This window comes from Drosophila biarmipes, chromosome 3L (assembly GCF_025231255.1).
Source record: "Drosophila biarmipes strain raj3 chromosome 3L, RU_DBia_V1.1, whole genome shotgun sequence".
Taxonomy (NCBI): domain Eukaryota; kingdom Metazoa; phylum Arthropoda; class Insecta; order Diptera; family Drosophilidae; genus Drosophila; species Drosophila biarmipes.
In genome coordinates, this window is record NC_066613.1 from 16486859 (window position 1) to 16513501 (window position 26643).

The 26643-nt window shown below is 46.1% G+C and overlaps 6 protein-coding genes and 2 non-coding genes across 12 annotated transcripts; 5 read left to right on the plus strand and 3 right to left on the minus strand.

Moving 5' to 3' along the window:
• Positions 1–511: 511 nt before the first annotated feature.
• Positions 512–1600, plus strand: LOC108035204 (bifunctional peptidase and (3S)-lysyl hydroxylase Jmjd7). The gene has a single exon (XM_017110715.3). It carries the CDS (start codon positions 533–535, stop codon positions 1481–1483), a length of 951 nt encoding a protein of 316 aa, XP_016966204.1. The 5' UTR covers positions 512–532; the 3' UTR covers positions 1484–1600.
• Positions 1520–8112, minus strand: LOC108035203 (uncharacterized). 4 transcript variants are annotated; one of them, XM_017110714.3, is made up of 10 exons: positions 7744–8112; positions 7274–7427; positions 6642–7042; positions 6434–6526; positions 5552–6365; positions 4832–5476; positions 4486–4754; positions 3878–4428; positions 2399–3515; positions 1520–2341 (listed from the first exon to the last, which is right to left on the minus strand). In XM_017110714.3, the coding sequence occupies exons 1-10, from the start codon at positions 8020–8022 to the stop codon at positions 1736–1738; spliced, it is 4929 nt and encodes a 1642-aa protein (XP_016966203.1). In that variant the 5' UTR covers positions 8023–8112; the 3' UTR covers positions 1520–1735. The 4 variants fall into 4 exon arrangements, with proteins under 4 accessions (XP_016966203.1, XP_050741932.1, XP_050741931.1 ...); XM_050885975.1 differs by having other exon boundaries at positions 4832–6365; positions 7274–7415; XM_050885974.1 differs by having other exon boundaries at positions 1520–2338; positions 4832–6365.
• Positions 8113–8361: 249 nt separating this feature from the next.
• LOC108034574 (nedd4 binding protein 3) lies at positions 8362–9984 on the minus strand. The gene is made up of 3 exons (XM_017109506.3): positions 9885–9984; positions 9617–9680; positions 8362–9170 (listed from the first exon to the last, which is right to left on the minus strand). The coding sequence occupies exons 2-3, from the start codon at positions 9668–9670 to the stop codon at positions 8484–8486; spliced, it is 741 nt and encodes a 246-aa protein (XP_016964995.1). The 5' UTR covers positions 9671–9680; positions 9885–9984; the 3' UTR covers positions 8362–8483.
• A 1952-nt stretch (positions 9985–11936) lies between these two features.
• Positions 11937–16613, plus strand: LOC108034394 (uncharacterized). Its single transcript, XM_017109276.3, has 9 exons — positions 11937–11953; positions 12009–12221; positions 12277–12713; positions 12774–12986; positions 13387–13527; positions 13859–13982; positions 15369–15614; positions 15712–16190; positions 16382–16613. The coding sequence occupies exons 1-9, from the start codon at positions 11944–11946 to the stop codon at positions 16604–16606; spliced, it is 2088 nt and encodes a 695-aa protein (XP_016964765.1). The 5' UTR covers positions 11937–11943; the 3' UTR covers positions 16607–16613.
• A 546-nt stretch (positions 16614–17159) lies between these two features.
• Positions 17160–23734, plus strand: LOC108034485 (GATA zinc finger domain-containing protein 10). Of its 2 annotated transcripts, none has more exons than XM_017109390.3 (3): positions 17160–17645; positions 21560–22263; positions 22332–23734. In XM_017109390.3, the coding sequence occupies exons 2-3, from the start codon at positions 21590–21592 to the stop codon at positions 23128–23130; spliced, it is 1473 nt and encodes a 490-aa protein (XP_016964879.1). In that variant the 5' UTR covers positions 17160–17645; positions 21560–21589; the 3' UTR covers positions 23131–23734. The 2 variants fall into 2 exon arrangements, with proteins under 2 accessions (XP_016964879.1, XP_050742037.1); XM_050886080.1 differs by having other exon boundaries at positions 17204–17269.
• Trnav-aac (transfer RNA valine (anticodon AAC)) lies at positions 18688–18760 on the plus strand. Its single transcript has one exon. It is a non-coding gene; the product is annotated as a tRNA-Val (tRNA).
• Trnav-aac (transfer RNA valine (anticodon AAC)) lies at positions 19353–19425 on the minus strand. Its single transcript has one exon. It is a non-coding gene; the product is annotated as a tRNA-Val (tRNA).
• A 2067-nt stretch (positions 23735–25801) lies between the features above and the next one.
• LOC108034493 (tetratricopeptide repeat protein 36 homolog) lies at positions 25802–26626 on the plus strand. Its single transcript, XM_017109398.3, has 3 exons — positions 25802–26130; positions 26197–26372; positions 26429–26626. Exons 1-3 carry the CDS (start codon positions 25821–25823, stop codon positions 26498–26500), a joined length of 558 nt encoding a protein of 185 aa, XP_016964887.1. The 5' UTR covers positions 25802–25820; the 3' UTR covers positions 26501–26626.
• The last annotated feature ends 17 nt before the right edge of the window (positions 26627–26643 follow it).

Here is a 26643-nt window from a genome sequence, read left to right on the forward strand (position 1 = left end):
GGTGGCCAACCGCCGATGGGGCTATCGATGACTTGCTTTCTTCACATTGTTATCGACCATCGATGCTCTCGGCCAGTGTGGACGTGCAGCAAAACAGTGCACTCTGGGGTGGACCACGGTGCGCATTAAAACGTTTTCATAGTTTATCACTCATACGCCAGGTTGCTTATAATCAAAAGTTTATGCTGTTCCAAGGGGCATAGAGTTCCATCCCTCATCCCAACAATTAATGCCACGAAATCAATAAGTTTAATAAGTTCGTTTTTTTTGGTATGTCGTATGACTAATATTAGAAAAACCCAAAGACCATTACACTCATTTGTAGCACACCTGTATCTAGCAAGTTTTAAAAATTAACCAATGCGCTCGTAGATATTTCAAACAAATTTCACAAATGAAAATAAAAACCACCACTTTTAACATTAAACCTTCACTAAAAAGCCAGAACACCCCTTTCACCAGCCATGACAAGGTCCACTCTAGGCAAAAACGCGTTTTCGCCGCAGCGGAGTAAACATCTGTAGTTGCCGGCATGTCCCAGGTCAAGAAGGCGTTGGATGTGCTGCTCCAGGAGGCTGAGGAGCTGTGCATCGGGAGCAGTGTAGTGGAGCTAGATCGGATTCCGACTGCTCTGGAGTTCTGTCGCGACTACTATTCCAAGAACCAGCCGGTGGTCATTCGACAGGCGCTCTCGTGGCCCGCCATTGGGAAATGGACGCCGGAGTACCTGATCGAGGCTCTTGGGGACCGGGAAGTGGACGTTGCCATCACCCCCAATGGCTACGCAGACGGCCTGGCCACGGAAAAGGGTCAGGAGTATTTCGTACTGCCGCTGGAGACGCAAATGAAGCTGTCCGAAGTGGTTCGCCGCCTAGATGATCCCGCAGGAGCCGTCCACTACGTTCAGAAGCAGAACTCCAATCTCAGTGTAGACCTACCGGAACTGGTGGCCGATCTGCGGGTCAGTGATCTGGACTTTGCCCAGCAGTCGTTCAATAAACCGCCCGATGCCGTCAACTTTTGGCTGGGCGACGAGCGTGCCGTGACCTCTATGCACAAGGATCCCTACGAGAACATGTACTGCGTGATTTCCGGTCACAAGGACTTTATCCTCATCCCGCCACACCAGCTGAGCTGCGTGCCCCGAGGCATTTACAAGACCGGCGTGTACAAAACCTCGGAAAGTGGACAGTTTCATATTGAACCCTTGCGCGATGAGGAGGGCAACGAGCAGTTGACTGAGTGGGTCAGCATTGATCCCCTGGCACCTGACTTGGCCAAATATCCGGAGTACGCCCGGGCCAAGCCGCTGAAGGTGCGTGTTCATGCCGGAGACATCCTCTACCTGCCCAACTACTGGTTCCACCACGTGTCCCAGAGCCACAAGTGCATCGCCGTGAACTTCTGGTACGATCTGGACTACGATAGTCGCTACTGCTACTACCGCATGCTGGAGCAGATGACGACTAGCAGGAGTAACTAGCATGCCTCAGGAATTATTAGCAAAACTAAAAACATATCTTGTTGTCTTTAGTGTGTTTATATATATATTATTGTTGCATAATTTAATGTTAAATAAAAAACTATAAGCCAAATGAAATGTGATCTATGAATGGGGACACGGACAAAAGGTGTGTAACGTCTGCGAAATCCGTAAAAATGAGTTTTTAAATATCCGTACATATGATGTATAGTGAGATTAGGAATGTGTGTTGGATTGGGTGGATCCTATAGTCTATTCCAGACTGCTTTCTTGCTTTTCTGCTCCGGATGACTCCGCAGCAGCCTGGCCATCCGCCTCCTCGCCGGGATTCTCGTTGTTCTCGCACTCCAGGTCGCCATTTCCCGACGAGGAGACATTCTTTTGGTCAGCTTCAGCCAGGTCGGCATCGTTATTGGAGTCCTGCGACTGGGACTGGGACTGCTCGCGAACTCGCTTGTTCGTCTGCTTGGCCGGACTGCAAGCAGCAGTGGGTGGGGCCTTCGGCCTGGGCTTACAGCTGTCCTGCGGCTGTTCCACCACAAACAGTTGCTCCAAATAGGAGCGGTACCACAGCAGGAACTCGTCACGCTGCCGTGGCATGTCCATTTTCTTGATCTTAGCGTAAATGCGCTTGGGCGAGATTAATGGCGAACTGGCGGTGGAATTCTGGGCAGCAGTAGCCGTCAGCTTGGAGACCTCCGCCAGCAAGGAATCATTAATGACGGTGTTGTTGTGCGTCTGGTTGCGAATGCGTTTAATAATGTACTCGATCAGTTCGTGATCCGGGGCCAGTTCCATGGTGGACCCTGCTACTGCTCCAGACCCACAGACATGATCCGCTTTTCCCTCGTGCATCTGCTAGTAAGGAAAACGCAAATAATGGATGTGTCTTGACAGGATAATAAGCTCTCTTACCTCTTCAACTTCCGACCTTGCAGAAGAGGTAACGCCAGATGCACTGGCTGATGTTTCCTCCAGGACAGCTCCATTTTGTGGAATGACCACAGTCATCTGCTTCACTGGCGATCCTTTTTCGTCCTCGGGCCGTTCATTGTCCAGCTGCCTGCGCATCACTTCCAGAGGCGTCTCACTGCGACTCTCGGTGGCCTCCGCATCACCCGTGTGCTCAGCCTCCTCCTGGTTAAGAGCTTTTCGCAGTCCATGAGGCTCTTGCTGCTGCATCTGCTGATTTTGCTGCTGCATTTGCTGCTGCTGCTGCTGCTCAAACAGCGTCTCCAGCCGGCGGTACACATCCTCCTTGATGGATTCGTAAAACTTTGTGGTGAACTTGTCGTTCTTCAGGGCATTCACCAGCAGATTGCGATTCAGTTCCTCGGAGGCAGTTTCCTCGGTTTGCTCCATGGCATTTGATTCGTCCACGGGCGAGGGTTCCTGACCGAGGATAGGAGTCGTCGTATCCACTGGAGTCATCTGGGGCAGGTCAATGTAGTCCATATAGTGAGACGGAAGCTCGAAGTTGAAGCGAAGGTGTCGCTGTTGCAGAGGAGTCAGCGAAACCGTCGAAGTGGTGGGCTTTGCTGGCACCTTATTCCGCTGATACAGTGGACTATTGCCGTAGTTTACGTTCATATTGAGATTGGAGGAGCTAGCCTGTTCGGGTTCTTCATCTCGCAGCGTGGAGAGTTGTGGGCGCCGACGATTGCGACGCCGACCCGAACCGAATATGGCGTTGTCATGATTCTCCTCCACCTCATCTACATCCTCATCGTCGTGGTCGCGATTGTGTGCGGGATCCTCGCGCCAGTCGCGTTTCCTGCCCGCACTGCCGCTGTTATTCAGGTTATTGCTGCCATTGGCGCTGCTGCCACGCAAAGCGGTTAGTGGCGACTCGAAAAAGTGGCGACGCTGCTGTTGCTGCTGGTGGGTCAGACCACCACGGGTCGTGGGCGGAGCCATCAGCTGGGGCGGCGGAAAGTAGCTGGGACGCGGCGCCCGCTGGCGTCGGTACTGCTGGAGGTCCACGTTCAGCTCCTCGTTGCTTTTGTTCGATAGGAGATTCTGGCGCGAGTGGCTGGAAAGGCGCACAGATATTAATGGGTTAATGCAAGCGGTCAGCAAATAATCAAGCAGTTGTTAGTCCAGGTTTAGGTTAAATCAAATAATAATAATAAATAATTAAATAACAACTTATAAAACAATTTTATAGTTTATTTTAAACGTAACAAAGTTTTGTATGTACTTGGAGTTAATCTTGGGTTAGTCACTTTCAACTCTGTTAATGGAACAATTGCTTGCAACGCCTGGTTGCACTTACCGCAGCACAGAATTGAAAATTGACTTTAGACAAAATGGTTTTATTTAATTTTTATTGGTCGTAGCCCCTTCCCATCAAACACCCGACTAAAAATACCACCACCAAAGTTAGAGTATTACCTGCGGAAGTTATCCCAGTAATTGTTGGCCCGGTTACCGGGTGGCACCTGGTTGTTCAGGGTGATACCAGCACCGGGTGCTCCTCCCCCAGCTGCTCCCTCGGGCAAAGAGTGCAGGTTGTTGGCATGCTGGTTCTGGGTTCTCAGATTGGAGTTGTTCTGGTGGATCGTGTTGTTGTGATGGTTCATAAAAATGGGACCAGGACTTGAGCGGTACGTAGGTGGCGACAAGGGAGTCTCATTGTTGTAGTGCGTCGGCGGTGGCGGCGGAGCGGCGTTGTTGAGGAACGGTTGTGGCTGGTGCTGCTGCTGCTGATGATGATGAGCTTCGCTCCCGGTGCGGTGACAGCTGCGCTGGTAGTTACTAAAGGCGCTCTGGTGGGCGCCAAAGTTGAACAGCTGCTCCGACTGAGCCCGGCTGTTGCCAAGACACAAATTGTTGGGCATCTGACCCATTCCAGGGCCCACCGGGAGGTTCGGAGGCGGAACCGACTCCGAGCGTAAGCCGAAGCTGTGATCCTGACAAGCCACCACATTAAATCGATCCTGGAGCTATGTATTTAAAAGGTTTATTAGTTGGTGTGAAACGTGGTCCTCTGGAGAACTTACCGTATGCAGTTGGTTGTTAAGGTTGTCGATTTCCCGCTGCTGGTGCCACAGCGTCTGGTTGCACTGGCACACTGAGTTGATCAACATCTGCTGCGTCTGCATGAACTGCTGCAGAAGCACGGCATCGCTCGAGGCGTTCGATCCGGAGGCATTTGAGGATCCCCCCTGCGGGCCTGCAGGCGCTGGCTTAAACTCGGTTCCAGTGCTGGAGCAAGGCTGGCCATAGATTGGTTGCTGTCCGTGCCACGCATTGTTGGCGTTGTGCGACGCTAGGGGGGTTAAGAAAATATTTAAAATAAGCTTTAAGCAAGATTTGAATGTTGAACACAAGAAACTACAAACTTACCCCATATTCCCGGCACTGGGGGCATCGGCGGCGGCATGTACTGCGACCTGTTGCTGCTCGAGGGCAAGCTGTCGTTGCCCAGTGATAGGGTATCAAGGGTCGCGTTTAGATCATCCTCGTTGAGGGTGGACGGTGGAGCTGGCGGCGGTGGAGCTTGCTGTTGGGGCATGTTGGGCTGCTGACCGCGCCGCTGTTCCACCACCGTGCTGGCGGACGCTGCCCGCTTGAGTGTTGCTGAGGAGGCGGTACGTGCGTTGGCGAAGTACTTATCGCTATCGGTATCGTCGTTTCCCTCGTCATCCGCTTCCGAGGTGGTATTGTTGCTACCCACGTAGCGCTGCTCCAGTTCCCGCTGCTTTTGCTCGTACTCCTTGCGCAGGCGCTCGCACTGCACGCGCAGTTCGTTACGAAGTTGTTCCTTGGTGGGCGTGGCCTGAAGGGAAGTATCCACCTCAGATGGTGCCTCCTCCTCCTCCGCCTCCTCCTCTTTCTCCTGATGCTGTCTCGAGGGTGTGGGGGTTGGGGTAAGACTACTTCTCTTCAGTGCATCGTCGCCCAACTGAACTGCATTTGCCGCTTGCTGTTTGCGGCGCTCGATCTCCGCCTTCAGGGCCAGGATACGGTCGCGCTCCTTCTGAAGACTAGCTGCCTCAGCCCGCAGTTCAGAGGTGAAATCGTTAAGTTCGAAAACGCGCTTCGAAATCTCCTCGGGCAACTCACGTTCGACGCTGGTCCTCTCCTCACTCCGCCGCTCCAAGGAGGCACCCATGCTTGGGGTACTTTCCTCGATCTGGCTAACAGTGTTTAGCATACCCTTGAGCCGGGCCATCTGAGCCTTGAGGGCTTCTATATCTGCCGTTTTCTGGTTGATCATCGCCTGGGCCTGAAGTGCTCGCTGAGCTGCTTCCGCCGCCTCCTGCCGCATGATGGGTACATTCCTCTGGTATTCCACTGGCACCACGCGTTCTTTTACCGCCACTGGTACAGGAGCGGGCTTTGGCGGCGGTGTTGGAGTTTCCTCCTTGACGGCCCTAGTTGACTCCCTAGCCGTACGGTTGATGCTGTTCAGTTCATCCACCAGGTTGCGCATATCCTCGCGCTGGGTGCGCAACGATTCCAATTTCTCCTGCAGTGCTTGCTGCTCGGCCAGGATCTCGGGGCCATCATCGCCGAGCACAGTGCTCAGTTCGTTCTGATTGTGTATGAAGGCGGTGAGGTTCTTCATGCGACCCACCAGCGAGGCCATATCGTTCTGCACCTGCTCTACGGACTCGTACTTTGGAGCCTCTCCTCCGTTGCTGTTGTGGGGCAGGCGATCAGCCTGCTGGCGCAGCTGCTCCATCTCGCTGAGGTGAGACTTGGCCAGGTTCTGGATGTGCAGCAACTTGGCCTGTTCGTCCTGCAGGTGCTGCATGTTCCTGTTGGAGGCCTCCAGGCGCTGTTGCAGCTCGTCGAAACTGGGCGCGGTATCGGGCGTGGGGGTCTCCAGAACGCTGTGCAGCGACTGGATGGACTGGGCACGGTTGTCGCTCATCTGCAAGGTAAATAGGAGTTCGAGTTATGTAGGTTTATAACCACTGGCTGCTTTTTTTACAAACGTACCTCGCTTAATGCAACATCCTCCAAGCTGGTCGAATTGACTATGCCCTCTTCCTGTTCTGCGGTTGGGTTGATCTCATGCACCATACTGTTGAGCTGTGGAAACAGAATGTTTAGAAAGATTTAATAAACATTACTTTAGAAACGGAGAGATTCGGCATCACAATAAACATAACTAAATAAATCTTTAGATCGAAAAGATAGAACTCACCTCCGATAGGTTTACACCTTGTTGTTGTCTATTGCCGTTCAGGTTCTCGTCCAGCCCGAGCAGGGTGCGCAGCACATCAACCTGGGAGCGCCCTGTCTCGTGTCTAGGAGCCAAAGGGTTCACTCCAAAGAGTCGGTGAACGAGCTGATGCAGTGCTGCGGGAGTCAGTTGTGTGGGCTGCTCCTCAGGGCCACTTATATGACCGTTTCCGTTGCTGGTAGTTGCGTTTGGTATTACCACACCTACTGTGGCATTCGGGGGCGTAGACTGACGCAAACGCAGCAAGGCCGACGAAGATGAGGGGGCGCCTGAGCTATTGGATGACGAGGATGGCTGGTGCTGAACCCTCTGGACGGGACGCACGGGGAATCGGTAGCGCTGCTGTTGCTCCTGCAATTGCTCTGCAATGGAATATAGCCAAAGATCAGTATGGAGGTTTAGGTCTATTGCCAGAGAGTGGGCTGCGGACTACATCATCTCAGTGGGCGTTTATTTTCGTTCGCGTCTTATTTATAGAACATGAACTGGCGCACTGATCGCTGTGTGGGCCATGCCGCCGATCACTGGCCCAGGTGCGGATATTGGAAATGCCTCAATGAGATGTGTATTCCTTAAACTTTATGAATAGTAACCTGCTGACTCGTAGCTGCTCTGCTCGGCGGCCAATTGACGCAGTGTCTCTCGCTGCTGCTGCTGGGCAGGTGACTTGGTTTCCTTGCTGGACAGCTGCTGATCTACCGGAGATCGATTCTTGCCGTTGCTGATGCGTGCGCGCTGGAGAAGATCCTTAAAGTAACAGCAGCCAAAGATAAGAAGGAGCACAACAGCGAGTATGGCGGCAATTTTGCTCGTTTTAGGGGTATATATATATCTTTTTTGAGATATATATATATATATAGTGAGAGGGAGAGACACTTCTCTGGCCGATCGAAATTCGTTGTCCGCTGTGGTTGCGTTCGCTTTTGCTACTGAACCAGCGCATAAAGAATCTTTGCGGGCCGAGATGAGTGTGAAGTGTATTTTTAAATCGCGGAAGAGAAGGGTCTTTGGTGTCTTCTCTTCGAGGATTTGCCATGGCAACCGGGCGGCTAGGCTAACTCACGTTCAGCGTTTTCAGCGTCTCCCGCTGCAGTGGCTCCACAAAGTCCAGGTCCGGTTCGCCCAGGTGCTCCTGCTGCCGCCGGGAGCGTGCTGACCTGCTGGTCACCGTGGATGGGGATGCATTCGCTCCCGATGCAGGTGCTCCATTAAGGGGCGTTTGTTGTTTGGGCACGGCGCCGGTTGCCCCGCCCACCGAGTTGTTGTTGTTGTGGTTGCTGCTGCTCCCGCTGCGGGCACTGGCGCTGCCCTGGTCCGCAACAACTTTGGGCGGCGGCGCCATTAGAAAATATATACTCGCGTAAAAAAAACGACGCTAGAAAAAATCTTGTAAACTCTCCGTTTTGTTTTTTTCACTTTGCGCACTCTGACAGCTGTTTCGGACCAGGGCTGGCAGTTCGCCAAGAAGTCTACCGAGATGCGGTCACACTGCCAAGCTGTCTATCGTTATCGAAAAAGCCGGTAAATATTTAAAATTAAGTTTTGGCAGCTAGAAACGTAATCTGTTGTTACATTTGTAAGCCTTATTGGCTTTTCATTTATCTGTCGGTGTATCTAGATTAGATTTACTTTTAGTACCTCTTTAGTTGGAAACCATACAAGTTTTAAAACAAATCAAACATTTTATCGGATAATAATGTATTTATTTATGTATTTCTTTTATATTTTAACTTTATAATATTTTCTTTTAATTTCAAAACATTCTGTGACTAGGACCAGTGCGTGTTTTAAGTCTAATTTGGCTTATTTTCCCTGCTTGCGCTGGATGATGTCCTCCTTGAGGGTCCTGATGCGATCCCTTTCAGCACGGAGACTCTCCGCCTGGCCGCGCAGATCGCTGGTGAAGTCCGTGAACATGTTGAGCATGGAGTTCAGGAGCTCTGCGTTGTCAGGAACAGAACTAGATGAAGCATTCGCATCTTGGGCAGCCTCCTCTGCCTCCTCGCTCGCCACTCGCACTTCAGAGGTTGTGGTTTGCCGGCTGCTCTGAACGGAGGAACTGGTCTGCACCACCTGCCTGGTGGACATGTGTTGCTCAATCATCTTAGTGGTGTCCACCATGTTCTGGACACGCTTAAACTGAGCCTTCAGGTTGGCGATCTCGTTCAGCTTGGCCTGCAGGTAACTGGCCGTCTCCTCCTTGTCCTCTTCCTCCTCTTTCTGCACAGTTGGTGTAGCCTCCTGGTTAGCTGGTTCGGCAGGAGGGGAAGAGGATGAGGGCTGTGGTTCTGGCTCCGATTGAGCTTCCACCTGACTGGACATGGTTGTCTGGGACTTCTCCATCACTTCGGTCGACTGCCTCAGATGTGTGCGCTGAGTATTCAGCCTCGTGAGCTCGGCGGCTCTCACTCGCAACGTTTCCATCTCCTCGAGCAACTGGCGGTGCTCCTCCTGCATCTCCTGCAGCTGCCGGTTGGAGGCGGCCAGGCGCTAGAAAGATATAGGGAAACTATGGGTCTTGGCTTGTAAAATTGAAACACACCTTTTCATTTTAACCCTTATTAGTTAAACAAGAAAAATTCATTACATATATGCATTATACTAATTATTAATAAAATGCTTCGAAGCATGGGATCACAAAAACCCATATTTTCTATTCTTCTTTTAACAAAAATACCTAATGTATTATAGGATTTAATTGCTTTTTTCCATATAATATTGTTCATATTTTTGATTTCGTGCTTATATGATCTTTATCTTATAAATCGAAAAAAATCCCTAAATTCGTTAACCCTAAGTGAATCACCGAACATAAAAGAGCGGTGAATCATAGAAGGTTAGGGTCTATGAATTTTTGAAAAATGTTTATAAACTGTAAGGAACGTTTTTTAAAAAACCTCAATTTTAAATGAAACCTTTTTCTAATACCAGCTTACCTCACTCAAGGCGGCATTGTCCCCATTTTGGGGCTTGTGGAGCTCGTTGACCATTTTCTAGGCGCTAGAGGAGAAAAGGGGAAGATTTGGTGTTATGTATATCGCGCACATTGATGCTTTCTTCTATACAAACAAAGGCCCACCGCAAGGCACCTTTCTATAAATAAATGCCTCTTTGTTCAATTATATTTTCAGTTAAAATAGTGTCAATCATTTTGGCACTTCGGAAGACAGCACAACAAAGAGTGCAGTAGTTATGCAAACTTACACCACAAATTTGAAAATATAGGGTAAATATCTTATAATAATTGTTGTGTATTTTATGTACGAGCGACGAGCTGTGCACAGAGAGATGCCTGAGTTTCAACTGAAACGAGAAGCCGAAAACGAAAATATTTTCAAACGATTTCGTGTGTACGTAGAATTCTTTTGGAACAGGCGGCAAACGTTTCGAAATTAATGTGGGAGATCTTTAACGAACATGCCTTTTGAATAGAAAATACTATGGGTACCCAAAATTGCACTTCTAGATTCCATAACTTGGGAAGTTTGGTTCCGATTTGGAAGTGGGATACCTCTTTGAGTTTGTGGTTTAATTATCTATTTTTCTACTTTCAAATATTCTCTGTAAGAAAGTTTCAATTCTGACCCATATCATGTTTGAATTTTCCTTACTTCCACTGGAAATGGGATCCCAAAACTGCTCTCCTAGATTCCATTGCTTGGACATTTGAAAACCGATTTTAAAATGTGATACCTCTACGAGTTTGAGGTGGAATTCTCTAGTAATCCACATTCAAATATTTCCTTTAAGCAAGAATCAAAATTTTGACCCATTTTTATGTTTGAATTTCAGTACTTCCAATGGATTTCACATTGGGAATCCAAAACTGCACTTCTAGATTCCATAGCTTGGGCATTTGGAAACCAATTTTAAAGTGTGATACCTCTACGAGTTTGTGGTGGAATTCTCTATTAATCTACATTCAAATATTTCCTTTAAGGAAAAGTCAAAATTTTCACCCATTTTCATGTTCGAATTTCAGTATTTTTCGAATTGGTAACCCAAAACTGCACTTCTAGATTCCATAGCTTGGGCATTTGGAAACCGATTTTAAAGTGTGATACCTCTACGAGTTTGTGGTGGAATTCTCTATTAATCTACATTCAAATATTTCCTTTAAGGAACAGTCCAAATTTTGACCCATTTTCATGTTCGAATTTCAGTACTTCCAATGGGTTTCACGTTGGGAACCCAAAACTGCACTTCTAGATTCTGTACCTTGGGCATTTGGAAACCGATTTTAAAGTGTGATACCTCTACGAGTTTGTGGTGGAATTCTCTATTAATCTACATTCAAATATTTCCTTTAAGGAAAAGTCAAAATTTTCACCCATTTTCATGTTCGAATTTCAGTATTTTTCGAATTGGTAACCCAAAACTGCACTTCTAGATTCCATAGCTTGGGCATTTGGAAACCGATTTTAAAGTGTGATACCTCTACGAGTTTGTGGTGGAATTCTTTAATAATCCACATTCAAATATTTCCTTTAAGCAAGAATCAAAATTTTGACCCATTTTCATGTACGAATTTTCCGTACTTCCAATGGGTTTCACGTTGGGAACCCAAAACTGCACTTCTAGATTCTGTACCTTGGGCATTTGGAAACCGATTTTAAAGTGTGATACCTCTACGAGTTTGTGGTGGAATTCTCTATTAATCTACATTCAAATATTTCCTTTAAGGAAAAGTCAAAATTTTCACCCATTTTCATGTTCGAATTTCAGTATTTTTCGAATTGGTAACCCAAAACTGCACTTCTAGATTCCATAGCTTGGGCATTTGGAAACCGATTTTAAAGTGTGATACCTCTACGAGTTTGTGGTGGAATTCTCTATTAATCTACATTCAAATATTTCCTTTAAGGAACAGTCCAAATTTTGACCCATTTTCATGTTCGAATTTCAGTACTTCACATTGGTAACTCAAAACTGCACTTCTAGACCCATAGCTTGGGCATTTGGATGCTGATTTTAAAGTGTGATACCTCTATGAGTTTTTGGTTGAATGCTCCTCTAATCTACATTCGAATATTTTATTTGAATCAGAGTCAACATTTTGATAGATTTTCATGTTACACTTTTCCGTATTTCTTAATGTAAACCCGAACTAAATATAGACCACCACGAGTCAGTTCCTCTCTTACCATTTAATTTGTCAGATGTAAGAAAAACATTGATAAAGCGATAAGATAATCTGATGCTAGCACCTTATAAAGGAAATTGTTTATGAGCTGTGGCAATCAGTTGGGCCAAAAAGCTGACAATGAGTGGAGGTGTGCAAAGCAGAAGAATTTAAAAGAAAACCCTATAATTGAACTCTTTTTGCAGAAATATGGTGCTTTATCTGCTTGCTATGTGGAGTGCTGGAATCAAGAGCTGATGACTTTGAGGGTTCCGGAGCTACTGAAATTTATCCAGATACCACTGCAGGGGATGAGGAATATGGTCTTATCACGGGCAATCTCAGTCTGTGCGGCAATGTGGCGGACAATGTGTTTTTGCCCTTTGTGGGTGACTGCAACAGGTACTACCTCTGTCGTTGTGAGTTCTGGATTCCAAGATTATTATATTATTGCTATAATATTTTCCCCTTTAGCTGGCCAGGCCATAGAACTGCAGTGCGAATGGCCGTACCAATTCAATGCCAACACCCAGAGTTGTGTGAACTTCGGGCAGGCTGAATGTTTGCCTACCTGCGAATCCTATACTTTCAGCACCTTTAGCTATCAGAGGACCTGCACCAAGTACGTCCTCTGCTACTACGGACATCCAGTTTTAAGGGAATGCCAGGACGGCCTTCAATACAACTCCCAAACAGATCGCTGTGACTTCGCTCAGAACGTGGACTGCGTGGAGTCCGAGTGCTCCATCTACTACAATGCCTATCACCTGCGCTATGTGCCGAGTAAAGTGTCCTGCGAGAAGTATTTCCTTTGCGGCAACGGTGTTCCCAGGGAGCAGACCTGTGCTCCAGGTCTGTACTTCAGCACCAAGTGCGATTGCTGCGACATTCCTTCGAAATCGGGCTGTCAGGTGGGATTTATACTAGGTTTTATCTTCAACGAATTCTCCAGCTTATTGCAAATATTTTAGATCCCTTCTGAACAGAGAAAGGTTCGGCAGTTCTCTCGTCTATCACCCAGAACCACTGAAGGAATCTGTCCTCCCTCCGGCGTCCACTTCTATGCCCACAAGTCTCGCCAGGATTCCTATTACTATTGCGTGGATGGGCATGGTCTGGTACTGGACTGTACGGCTGGTCTTTGGTACGATCCTAAGATACAAGAGTGCCGCGAGCCACAAAATGTGGGACTTTAACTTGGTTGTACTTAATAAATTTCAGTGGAGTAAAAATTCGTCTGGGAAAATGCCTGAAAAAAATATTTTATAATAAATTTTAATTTAAAATAAAATATAATTGCTTTGATTGAAAATATGAACCAGGAATTTAAAAATCAATTACACGAAAATTCTTAAGAAATCGCGGTGCATCGGGGAATTTTTTTTTCGCTAATTTCGGGGATGAGTCTCCTAATCCAGAGTAATTTTAGCTGAAAGCAGAATTGTTCCGTTTTCTGTATTTTCCAAGCTTGGCTTAGAAACGCTGGATTCTTTTTCTGAGTGTGGGAATACCCCATGGATTGAGTAATGATTAGAGAAAACCCATAAAAGACATAAGTTGACAGCAGGGCATCTTTATTTCAAGGATCTAAGCGCCTACGAACTGTGGTTCCCGGCACTCCCCTCGCTGGGCATCGAAGACCAGACCAGGTGTGCAGTCCAAGGTGACTCCCTGGCCGTTCAGGCAATAGTAGTAGGCATCCTGGCGCTTCTGGTGGGCAATAAAGTGGGCGCCCTCCGCAGGACACTTGATGTCTGCACTACGTGGAGGAGCTCGGGCAAAGGGCAGAATATTCCTCTGCAGAGTCTCGACCTAGAAGAACGAAACCATGTTTTAAATAAGTCCAGGAAACCTCAATACTTTAAGCAGCCAAAACACCCACCGTGCAGTTAACCCTCGAGGGGAAGTCACAGCTTTGGGTGCTCGGATTGTACTGAAGACCATTTGCACAAGTCTTGACATTCGGAAGACCATCGTTGCAGATGAAGTACTTGTTGCAGCGCGCCTTGCTGGCTATGAAGACAATATCATTGGGGTTGTTCTCCCGGATGCACAGGTTGTCCACACAGTCTACGTACTGGGGATAGTCACAGCGATCGGTCAGGGCATTGTACTGGAGTCCATCGGAGCACTGGCGGATCACGGGAGTGCCGTCGAAGCAGAGGACGTATTTGGTGCACGTGCGATCGTAACAAAAGGAGTCCAATCCCCTGGTCTTGCAGGAGGGCACACATCTAGCCTCCATCACAGGCACACATTGCTGATCCCGGGCATCAAAGTAGTAGTCCACAGGGCATTCTCGGGGAACAGCCACCTCGCCTGGAGTGGTTAAGAAGGATTAGGATATTCTGGAGGCAGTTCCTGATTGATTCATCGTTTACTCATGCACAGGTAGTACTTGCTGCAGTTGCTCACGTGGGGCAGAAAGAGATTGTTGACCACATTGGAGCAGATATTCACATCCCCATCCGCAGCTCTACAGCTTCCAATCAGGGCAACCAAGGCCAGCAGGGTCAGGCGGTACATCTCTATAGGCAATGTACTTTCTTAACTTTAACAATATACTTTTTTGTGGTGCGTACTTACTTTGTGGGCTTCTTCTCCTCAACCAACTATCGCCCCACCTCAAAGAGCCCCTCATTTTATAGGTAAGCCCTTTGGCATTCAATCTCCGGTCTGTTTTCCTTCCCTGCGAATTCCAAATCTTATCGGATGCATGTTCTTATGTGGTAATTAGAAGGCGTTCCTAACTCATTAAAATTCGGAGAGTCGAGATAAGTTCGATGAACAAGAGCCAATCTTGAGAGTTCCCATGTCAGGAAGACTCTGGAAATAAATAGTTCTATCAGCCATTAGGAAACACGTGTAAGGATGAGTCACTGCTGTATAATTTGCATCTCAAGATCGTCTGTAATGGATAAAAGTGGTTGATATTATTAGATAGATAAGATCTAACAGGCTCTTTAATCAAACGACTTATACCTTACAGACTTACACGATTCTGAAATCAGAAAGAATATATGTATATCTTTTAAATATAACCTTTCTCCTAAGGTATTATTATCTTAATGGAATATTATCAATTCGTATTTAGAGTTTTGTGGCCCCAGATCCCCATCACAATTGCGCGGTAATTTTTTACAAACTTTAAGTTCTCATACACTCAAACGATAAGAGCAAACACGTGCAAAGATTTCCGTTCTCGAAATTGAAAGTTTGGGACTTCTTTTTGATTACAAATGATATTCACGGGTTCTGAGAACCCTGCTATTTAAAGCATTTCGAATGAGATAAATTATCACGGTGTTTGGTGGTGACAAATTAAAAGCTGAAATGTTTGCAAAAATTGGAGTGTAGTTTTTCTACGAGAGTCGTGTGCCGAAATTAGCAAGATGATAAGTGCAAATTGGCAAAAGCTCATTAGGCGACCACGCAGATTCGATATAAAATTAATATTTTCCAGGCTGAAGGCAACCAGTTGCGTAGCAGATTCCAAGCTAACCAGGAGTAAGTAGCTTTCAGATTGATTTCACCTAAAATCTATAGATCTTACATTCATTTCCCAGTGAAGTGGCTAATAAATTGGCGTCTGCTGTTGGTCGTTTTGATGGTTCTTGGGAGTCGGGCCGACGAGGACCTTGTGGAGGCGCCAGGTCCTGAAGGTGTTCCTCAGGATGATGATGAAGTGGTCCAGCAAGAGGAGGCTGAATACGATATGTACAGCAACACCCAGATTAATGTCTGCAACAACGTGGCAGATGGCGTCTTCCTGCCCTATGTGGGAAACTGCTCTATGTACATCGAGTGTGAAAGTAAGTTAGAAAGCTAAGATCATAAGGGAAGTGGCTATCTATTAGATAGTATCTCGAGCCAAGAATTGTTTGGAAAATGTATTATTTATATTTCTAGATAACACCATTAAGGAAGTAGGCAGCTGTTTGGAGTTGGAGGGTGCCTCGAAGATGTGTGACAATCCTCCGTGTGATCTCGCCTACGACCCGGTCCTCCAGTTGTGCACCTACGCAGACAAGGTGCAGTGCCTGCCCTCCTGCGAGTCCTTCCAATTGAGCAGCTTCTGCTACGACAACACCTGCACGAAGTACGTGCTCTGCTACTACGGAAAACCCGTTCTACGGCAATGCCAAGATGGACTCCAGTACAACAACAGGACGGATCGCTGCGACTTCCCCGAGTACGTGGACTGCGTGGCCAACGACTGCTCGGCCACATTCCAGCCGGAGGACATCATCTACCTGGCCAGCAAGGCCTCCTGCAGCAAGTACTTCGTCTGCTCCGATGGCTACCCCTGGGAGCAGGAGTGCGCCCCTGGCTTGGTCTTCAATCCCACTTTGCGACTCTGCGACTTTGCCAAGAATGTCAACTGCTCGGTGAGTTAAGGAAAATTAGAATGACTTCCAAATTCATATTATATCTAAACTCTTAAGAACGCCTTCATAATTTTTTTTGAGAGCTCTTTCCTTTTGATTTCAAGAAGGATTCATCTTCTCTTTTTAATTTGTCATAAGATTTAATTTAGCTTGCACAAGACGATAAAACTTGTATATATTTTTTACACCAGATCGATGCCGCGGCCAGGAATATTAAGCCCTATTCCCGATCTCCGTTGCGCCGTGCCGACATCAAGTGTCCTAATGCAGGAGTTCATTTCTATCCGCACAAGTCCCGCCGCGATGCATATTATTATTGCGTCGATGGCAATGGGCTCACCCTGGACTGCACTCCAGGTCTATACTACGATCCCAAGATGGAGGAGTGCCGCAGACCGGAATATATTGGTGCCTAAAGTTTATCCAAATAAACAATTTGAACCTTTTGCTCCCTTGGTCGTTGATTTTTTGACTTTCAGACTTTCGTTTGGGGAGCAAAAAGATGTTTCCATGAGATATAGAAAGATATAGATCAGATCCAAATCGTTTTTATCTGCCCACGATAAACTGGCTAGGCTTAGAACTCAAACTCTAGAACTTACTTGATGGGAATTTTATGCTATCTTTCAGATAAAAGGCGTTACAATTTGAATTTGAGACCATTCACAATGGCTTACCTTTAGAGGGCGCATGTGCCGCGAGAGAAAGCAGCAGGGAGAGCCCCATGCACGCTCTTCTCCGAGCGCCAAGACCACCCACCCGCTGGCCCACCGAATCGCACGGCCACACATACAGAAAGCAAAAACAAAACGCTGTCTGCGGGCTAACAACAAAAAAGCAGGGAAAAGCGGTGGTGGGTGGCCAGGGGGTGGGTGGGAGAGCGCCTGGCGAAACTCATGAAAGTGAAAACGAGCACGGCGCCTGGCCCAGCTGCATTCACACATTCAGTTGGCTGCGAGTCCTTGCGCCGTTCGAATCGCAGGCGAGTCCGCACCACCCATCTTCCATTCAACAGCCGAGCGACCACCCACAATCAACCACCCACCGCCCACCGCCCGCCAGCGTAGCGGGGCCGCAAGGTTGGCAAAATACAATTATTCGAGCGCGAATCCGCGGTGGCTGATTTTTTGAATTGAATTAGATTGAATCAAAGTGAATAGAAAGTTGCAAGTCGCGTGAGTCCTTCGTGTGGCAAGTTGTTCGACCGACAGAAAAGGGATATTTATTTGCCAGTGTTTGCCGTGTCGGGTCAGTTGAGCGTTCAAGGACTCTGCTGCAGCAAAAACCATAGAAAGTAGCTAGAAAACTAGAGAACCAGTGCCCCGAAACAACAATATGTGTGCAATAAGGGCGAGGAACGTGACAGCAACGTGCCAATAAGGCGAAGGCATTGAAAAGCTGAGGGGAAACACACTTCGAGAGCATTGGCAACGGAAAAGCGAGAAAATATTGCAGGTAAACCAGCGTGGTGCACTTGAAAACAGCCCACACACACAGGCCCACACGCAGGGAAAACACATCCGCAGACAGCATCGCCTGCATTCGGCGCATTGCTCATACGCAGCGTTCGCCATCAAGTGGGCAGGGATTTTGGTCGCCTTTCTATGGCCTTTCGTTGCGATGACAGACAGACAGGCGGACAGACCGACAGACAGACAGACTGAGATCCCCACATTATTCACCCTCCCGAAAAAAGGGACAAATTCACTTCCCGCCAACGAGAAGAGCGCTCGCCAAAGGTTAATGGCAAAAACAAACCGTCCGAGTGAGAGTAAAACGGGCCAAAAGCGGGGTGGCCTTTCTTCCTGCTTTAAAGTTTACAATTTGTGTTTTGTTTTGGCATCTTTGCCCCATGACGCAGAGGGGAGGAAAATGCCTGGGCAAATAGCAGCGAATATGAATGTCTGGCATTTCATTTATGCAATGCTCCTCTTGGGTTGGGATAGCTCTGTTTCCAACGAATTTCCCGACTGCCCGAGGAATTCCGTTTAATAAACATTTCCCCCGACTTTCCGGCGTGTCATTTGCCCCGAATTCAATCAAATCGCTCAGTCAATAAACTGCCTGGGAATGGCCTTTGCATTGTTCAGCAATTAAAGGCAGACTGATTGATAAATGGCCGTTTAAAGTAAATGGATTTATAGGTCTTAAAGTGATATTAATAAAGTGCTAATGAGTCAGTCTACATCTATATAAAATAAGTTAATTAGGAATCCAAGTATTTTAACTGTCTGCCACATGTGACTCACTTAATATGCAACCCCTTTTTAATACCTTTTGATTAGCTTAGATGTCCGCTTTGATTAAATTTGCTGGCTCTTAGCCAGAACACAAATTTCCACTCAAGCCCTGGGTAGCTAACAGCTCTGATAGCAAAATTAATATTTAATTGTTATGCGTTTTTCAATAGAAATAAGTTCCAATTACAATACATATTTTTCGCCTGTCGCCAAATAAGATTGCTGAAGTTGGCCTCTGCGCCGCAGTAGTTTCAACTGTTTCCGTGGTGTAGCGGTTATCACATCTGCCTAACACGCAGAAGGCCCCCGGTTCGATCCCGGGCGGAAACAGGTGGAATTTTTTTTTTACTTCTGGTACCATTATTAAAATGTTTTTTTTTTGTAAGTAGTTTTAAGGATAACATCTTTAAATAGTTTTAGCAATACATTTTTAAAATATTTATATCATTATATTAAATATTTATTGAATCATTAGCTTTAGTAAAGGTTTTATACTTCAAACAAAAATTTAATTTGCTAATTTATTTAATAAAATTTTAGGATAAGCATTTAGGTAGCTGTTTTATAATTTTCGTTAATGAAAAAAAATTACTTAAACAAATTTTAGTTTAATAAAGGTATGTTGTTGTACTTAAGGAGGACCCAGAAAAAATACAGATGAAATATAAAGGCAAATTAGGTTATATCAAAGATAATATAAACCATTATATGGTCTTTGGGTATATTCAATAAGTTTCCTAAACTTAAACTCTGTTGCTGGCAGATAGTGCACCGAAACAAGCAAATAGGTTACTATTCAAATTCGTCACGAAAAATACGCATCGTATCTCCTAAAAATATACATATTCATGTTCGCAGGACTGCCAAATATAATAGAAATTAATTTCTATAAAAAAGTAATATTAACAAAAAAAATTCCATCTGTTTCCGCCCGGGATCGAACCGGGGGCCTTCTGCGTGTTAGGCAGATGTGATAACCGCTACACCACGGAAACAGTTGAAACTGCTGCGGCGCAGAGGCCAACTTCAGCCACCTAATCCGGCAGCAGGCCCAAAATAAACGGGTTCCGTGAATTTAATCGAGAGTGTTTTTGTATCTATTTAGGTAAATCTATTTCATGGGAGTGTTTCAAGGAGACCCGATGATCGGCCAGTTTGCCATTGTTGAGGGTCTTCGGCCCAGCGAGGGGCAGGGCGGGGCTGATAGCAGAATTATTATTATAAGGTGGGCGCTGAGATAGTGATTTATATAGTGTGCGTAAAGCAAATTGAATGGGCTGGCTGCCTTTCTTTCTTTACTTTTGTTTTGCGATTGTCTTAGCAAGGGCAGCACTTGCGTAGAGACAATGTCAATGCCCGGTTTCACTCGAGTTCCGCACAGATCTTGACCAGCATCGAGGCAAATCGAGCTGAACTCTGTCCTCCCTGAATAGTTGCCATCGGGGTGGCTGGGGCACAAAGCAATGAACCCTCCGCTGGCAGGGACCAGGAGGGGTGGCCAGAAATTCAACGAAATCCCAATTGGCGCCAGGCGAGAAATGGAAACGAAATGAACCTATCAAAAGGTTGTCAAAATGTCTCTTTTAAATATGTTTATTTTATTGCCCTGTCCCGTGCTTGAGTATTTATTTATTCGCCCTCAGCTCTGCCCTGGCATTGTGTTGTGTAATGCTGCTCTCGAAGATGTCGACAGGCGTTGAACTTTGAACCTGGCTGCCAAGTAGAACAGGAAAGTTCCCGATCCCGAAATAAAAGTTGATTTTATGACGGTGGTGGGTGCGTACGAGTATATCTATGCAATTGTTTACACGACACGCAAATTGTCAGTGGGATCATTTAAAAAATTCATCATTTTGCTTCGCTGACATCGTTGATTGGCCAAACACACCATCCACAACCAAAACCGAAACCAAAACCACAACCACCCACTAAAAGCCTGGCCAGAGGGACAGTTCAACGAACAGCTAAGCGAGTTAAGAGCCGAAAATGCAAACACCGGGCCCCAAACACAATGGCTTCGGTTCAGTCTCTATGAAAACACTTTCGAGAAAAGGGGAAAGTACGCGTCATAACTCATCTTGGGATAGTTCGCGAACCCTGAGCTCCGAAGGGGCTTGCAAAAATTGTAATTAACTTCATCCTAGTTAATACTTTTAAAGAGTTTTGATAGGTAAGCTCATGTAAACATTTTCTTAGAACTCTGAACCCCCCGTGAGGACCCCACTGTTCTATAAACACCCCCTTGCGAACCCTGTCTGTGCCCTGTGCTTTTTGGCGCGCTGAGGTCCTTGGTGTTTTAGGATGTTTGGGCTTGTGGGTGCCAATGACACGGGAAGTGAAAGCGTTCATTGAATGTTTTATTTTTCGGGCGGGTTCCTTGACCAGGCAGCCAGCCGCAGAGCGAAGGCAAAGCAACCTTTGTTCCTTGTTGCACCTTCGAACAGGGAAGCACAAAGAGGAAATGCCGAACCGGGTCCTGGAAGGGGGTCTCGGGTTTTTCGCAGACGGAGAGACTGCCTGCCTGCCCCATGAAATGCGATGCGCACGTTTCCTGTTTTAGCGTTTCGCCAGAGCAAGTGGGCATGGGTGGGATTCTGGGACCGGGGAACGACTCCCTTCCGTCTGGCAGACACAAAGCCAAATGAGTCAGATGCGCTTTGTCTCGTCAAGGATCTCCCCCCATCCTAAATACACAACTTGAACTTCAAATAAGTTTGCAGCACTTAATGCCGGCTGTCTGTCTGTTTGTCTGCACTCTAAAACTGCGTATTTTAGATTTCTTGTAACCTAACAATGTTCTTTAAAGTTGGGAAATACTTTTAAAGAGCTGTTACCTCGCTCTACTTAGCCATAAAAAAATATTTTAAATATAGTTGAATCGGTAAAGAATTTCTATTTGCAGCAGTCTAAAACAAGCTTTAGTTAACCTGTGCCACGATTGCCAGGTAAAATTTATTCGTTTGATAGGGATTTTTTGTTAATACGTATAATTTTGAGAAAACCAAAATGGTTTTTCGAACAATTACCTTAAGGTTAAATTTGTCTTAGCCCCAACATCACTTTGAAGGATTGGATATTCTTTTCAAATTCTTAACCTATGTTATAAAGTATAATTTTTTTAACTTCCAGTTATTTCAACTCACTTAACCCGTGGTCATAATGCATTTTTGGATTGACAAGCGATCGCAGCAGTGCGGATTTGGACGTTCCCGCGTGGCTGCCTCCTTGTCGCATGCTGGGAGTGGCCTCAGCTACGGCCATCCGCCACGAAGGACCAAGTCGAGCAGCTGCAGCAGCAACAGTGCCGGCGGCAGTGGCCAGTCGATGCCCTCGGTGCACCGATCCCTGCCCCAGACGCCCTACGATCTCCACCAGCCGAGCACAAGTCGCCAGCTGCAGTCGCAGTCGCAGTCCTCCTACGGCAACAACAACTCCCAGCAGCAGCAGCAGCACTTGTTGCAGCAACATTCCAGCGGTGGCAACAGCAACAACAACAACCTGGCTGCCACCGGTACAACAACCACTGCCAGCAACAATAACAATGCCAGCGGAATAGCCTCCTCGGCAGCTGTCCTCACCGGAAGTGGCACCATCGTCCCCCTGGTGGCACGTGGCTCGCACTACAGTCACCACGGCAGCACGCGCTATCAGCCAAGGACGCAGCAGCAGCAACAGCTGTTGCACCAGCAGCAGCAGCAGCATCAACAGCAGCATCAGCAGCAGCAACATCAGCAGCACTACAGCTATCATCATCCACAATTCGGGAACATGGCAGTGCCCATGAGATATTACGATGCACATCAGCAGCAGCAATACTCGGGCAATGTCTATGCGTAAGTTGCATTGTTGCCAGCTTAAAGATATAGATTTCACTGACTAACAACCGATTACTGCTTTCCAGCGATGATGCCTACAGCGCCTATCACCACACCGCCCATCACCAGCACAGCAGCAATCACTCCACCAGCGGCAGCAACAACCAGCGACAATCCAACGCCTACGCCACGCCCCGTCGCCACAACTCCAGCAGCAACATGCGACACTCAGCAGCAACAGCTACATCAACAGCAGCACCAGCACCATCCACGGCGGAGACAGCAACTATGGCCAGTCCAGCGGCAGCAGTTGCTGCCGCACCAGCTGCAACAATGCAAAACAGCAACCAGTTGCAGCAGCAACACCATGCGTTGCTGCATCACGCGGACTCGCAACTGCTGCCGGGTCACTTGAAATGCGGCATGTGTGCCTCGCTGGTGCTGGCCTCCGTGTTTGTGGCCGGCACGAAGTTCTACTTCGACCACCAGGGCACCGGGCTGGAGGTGCTGATCTTCTGCGCCTTCTCGGCCACCTTCTTCCTGGCCGCCTGCCTGGTGAGCCTGTGCCGCATTCCCAAGGGCCTGCTGTCGAGCACCAGTCGCACGGATGGCCGGACATCCATAAGCCACACTCGTGGTGGGAACTCCTCCTTGACGGGCTCGGGATCGGGAACAGCACAGTCCGCCGGCTGCCTGCTGGAGATGACCGAGGCGCGGTACCTGGAGGAGCTGCAGATGTCCCCAGTGGGCGGGTCAGCATCCACGGCTGGTCCCCCGCCCTACCATATAGCCATTTTGCTGCCGGAGCAGACGCCGGCGACAATGGGCAAGCAACTTCCGCTGGATGAGTCGCCGCCGCCTTCGTATGACAAGATTCTCGTATAGGCTGTCGGGGAATTGAGCTTCTCTTAGAGTTCGAGGACCCTCAACCCTGACCCAACCCCTCTCCAATGCACAATGCCAAGTACTTTTGCTCAGTATTTTTCTAAACAAACGATATCACAGTTTATATGGACATTTACACGGCATAGATTTACAGACATAAATATATATATATATATATATATATATACAAACATATATCAGATAAACATTTACGAATACATGAATATTTACTCTTAAGCTCCGAATAATATTTTTACACTTTCTTAGCCTCTACTAGAAACGAAGAACTCTTCCACACCCGACCCTCGAACATGTCATATTCTACTGTCATTTTTGTTCTGTGATATGCTCAAGAGATCAAGAAATCATATTGTGTAGCGTTATGTTAAACCATTAGATACCAAAAACCGCGACAAGCCAATGCAACGAGAAAAAGATGTAGAAATAGCCGAAGCAGAAAAAAAATAATTCAAGCAGCAGTATTAGCAGGCAGTTAAGTAATAAATTAACCAATCAAACGCCCAGTTCTCTTATAAAGTACTAAACGAGAGTGCAATATGTTAAGTGAATACGACATATATTAAATAAAACGATCTTAAAAGTAGTGTAATGTTTTATTATTCCGCCGTGAGAGGATTTATTTCCCTTTTTCTTTACCGAACTGTAGTTCGAAACGAAATCCCAATTTTTTATAACATTTCGTCACCAGCCCCAAAGGGCGATAAGCGCATCTGGTAATCACAAAGTTTCTCATATTTTGTGCCAAAAAAGAAAAAAATCACATTTTGAGAGCACAAAGGATAAGAAAGGACTGTACCCCGTAGAGTCCAGTCTTGAAATTAAAAATTATTTCTGTCTTAATAGAAATATTTGGTTTTTTTTAAGACGATACAATTTAATGCTTGTGTACCTAAATACAATGTTTTCATTTTAGAGATCTATAATTGATCACCTCTTTCGGTAAATTTTCAAATGAGTCCCTGCATTGCACGTTGGCTCAAATTGTTGAGTTTCTGGGACAACAATATACCCCTTTGCTTCACGACTAATGGGTACGAAATGAGTTCTCAGAAACTTGGAATGGGCTTATCAAGAACTTAAAAAAGCCTTTTTTCCGAATTCACAACTAGTACATAAGAATATCTCGATCTTGTAGGTCCTCAAGTTTAATAATGTTAGGACTAGCAAAGTTTCTTTTATACGCGACTGTTTTTTGGAATCTGAACACCCCCGCTGATTTCACATACTCAAAGTGCTTAGGGCTGTGTGATACAACTAAGGATCCCTTTTTCTGCTTACGATTGAAATCAACCGAAGAATTTAATTTGGATTTGCTTGAAACCTTGGAAAACCGAGAAAGGCAATTAATACAACTCCAGAAAAAACAATTGGAATTGGAGCAATTGAACCGTAAAAAGATTGAAGAATTGCAAGAGGCTGTGCAAGAGAAGACTGCGTGGTTGTACTTCTTAGCTTTCCTACTCACCATCGTCTCAGTCACCTTCGTACTTGTCCAGTGCGGGAACTTAAGAGATCCTACTTTAAGTTCCTCACACAACATACAGCGGTCGGACACAGGAGTTACCAGATTGCCGGAGCAGCGAGAGGAGACCCATGAGACCCTAATACCACCACCTCCCTACCGAATAGCACTCCACCTGCCCAGACCACCGCCTTTGACCACAAACGACAGCGAAGAACTCCCCCTTGACGAGCTGCCTCCACCCTCTTACCATAGTTTACTTTATTGAAATATTATGAGAATCCTATGATTCAAGCTATGACGCACTGCCCCAACTCGAATAAGTCAATGTTGTAATACTCTTAAGTGTTTTCATTCCACTCTCTGGGTTACCCATTAAATTCCAATTAAAATAACCGGAACTAGGTTCACGGGCTTTATTTTTATTAGATTTGTTATTTTGACCAGCCACTGCTTTTTGGTTTGATGTACTGTAAAAATGTTAGATAAAAAAAGCGAGTTTTTGTTAATTTTTCATGTGCTCAATTTATAATTTTTATTGGGGTACCGAGAGATGAGCTGGAGTGAGAAATGGAACGTTTTTTTATCAGTGCACTAGTATAAAGTACGTTCAGATCATTACTCACCGAATAGGCAAGGTTAAGCACGGAATATATTACTTTCTATACTTAAAGCTGAAAATTATTAAGTACGGAGCATATTTTTGTGGGTAAAACTATATTGGCATTTATTTGTACTGGCGGTTCTTCAACCTAATACGCCTTCAATATGTGTACTAACACACGCACCAAGGCAGTGCGGATCCTTTTGACCATCATCCATTATTTGATGGTCTAGAAAACTTCCTCAAGGATTCAAAACGATATGTAAGATATATTGGACAGAGGGATACAAAATCAATGATGCCATACATTCAGAATAAAAAAAAAAGTTTTCTTTAATGTTTTCTATAGATTTGAATTAGTTTGTGCAGGTTTTTGAGCGTTGTAAATGCCAGAAAAATGAGATTGGATATTCATAGTATGTCTTATACTAACTTGTGTTCATTACTGAAGTATCGTTCTTCTTTTGAAAATGTTATTCGCTCTCTATCTGAACAGGTTGGACGACATGATTTGCATTTTATTCTCCCCCTACTATATTGTTTTTATCTATTCCGATGCCGAGCTCAGTTTGATCGAACTTATAAACAGAGTAACATCGTATCATGCCGCAGGCCAATCTGAAGTTGAGTCCCCACGACCAGCAGGTGCTGGATTCCATCTTTAATCCCCTGGAACTGAGCGGCCTACCAGACTTAGACTCGGTTCCCACTGAATCTGATCTTGCTGACGTGGAACCCGACTCCCCAGTTATCAGAGCATCGAGGGAACTGGAGCTCAAAGCCATCGCCCTGTCCGAAGAAGGAAAACTGGATGAAGCCCTTGAGCTATTCCAAGAATCCCTTAATCTGGCCCAAAGGGCTTCAGTGCTAAATAATCGCGCTCAAACCCTGCGGCTGGCAAAACGCGACGAGGGTTAGTATGATATAGTATGATTATGAAGGTTATTATATTAAGGTTAATATATTTTTGTTTTATTAGAGGCCCTCAATGACCTGAACAGAGCGGTGGAACTGGCCCATGAGCAGCAGGTCCGCACCAAGTGCCACGCCCACTGTCAGCGAGGGGTCTTATATCGTAAGCTGGATAACTTGGAGGCGGCACGTGCAGATTTCGAGGCAGCAGCCCAGTTGGGCAGTAAATTTGCCAGGGAACAGGTAATTGATATTGAATACATTCTCAATTAGAACTCATAAATATACCTAATTTTCAGCTTGTGGAAATCAATCCCTTTGCTGCTCTCTGCAATCAAATGCTTCGCCAGGCCTTTGATCAGCTCAAATAGGTTGTGATAATAAATAAATGATTTTTTAAAGCATATGAACACTTTGGAAAAACTTTAAAATCAGTCAGTTTTGTAAATAAATTATATAATACAAAAGGTTAAATAAATATATATTACACAATACAATTTGGTTTATTACATTT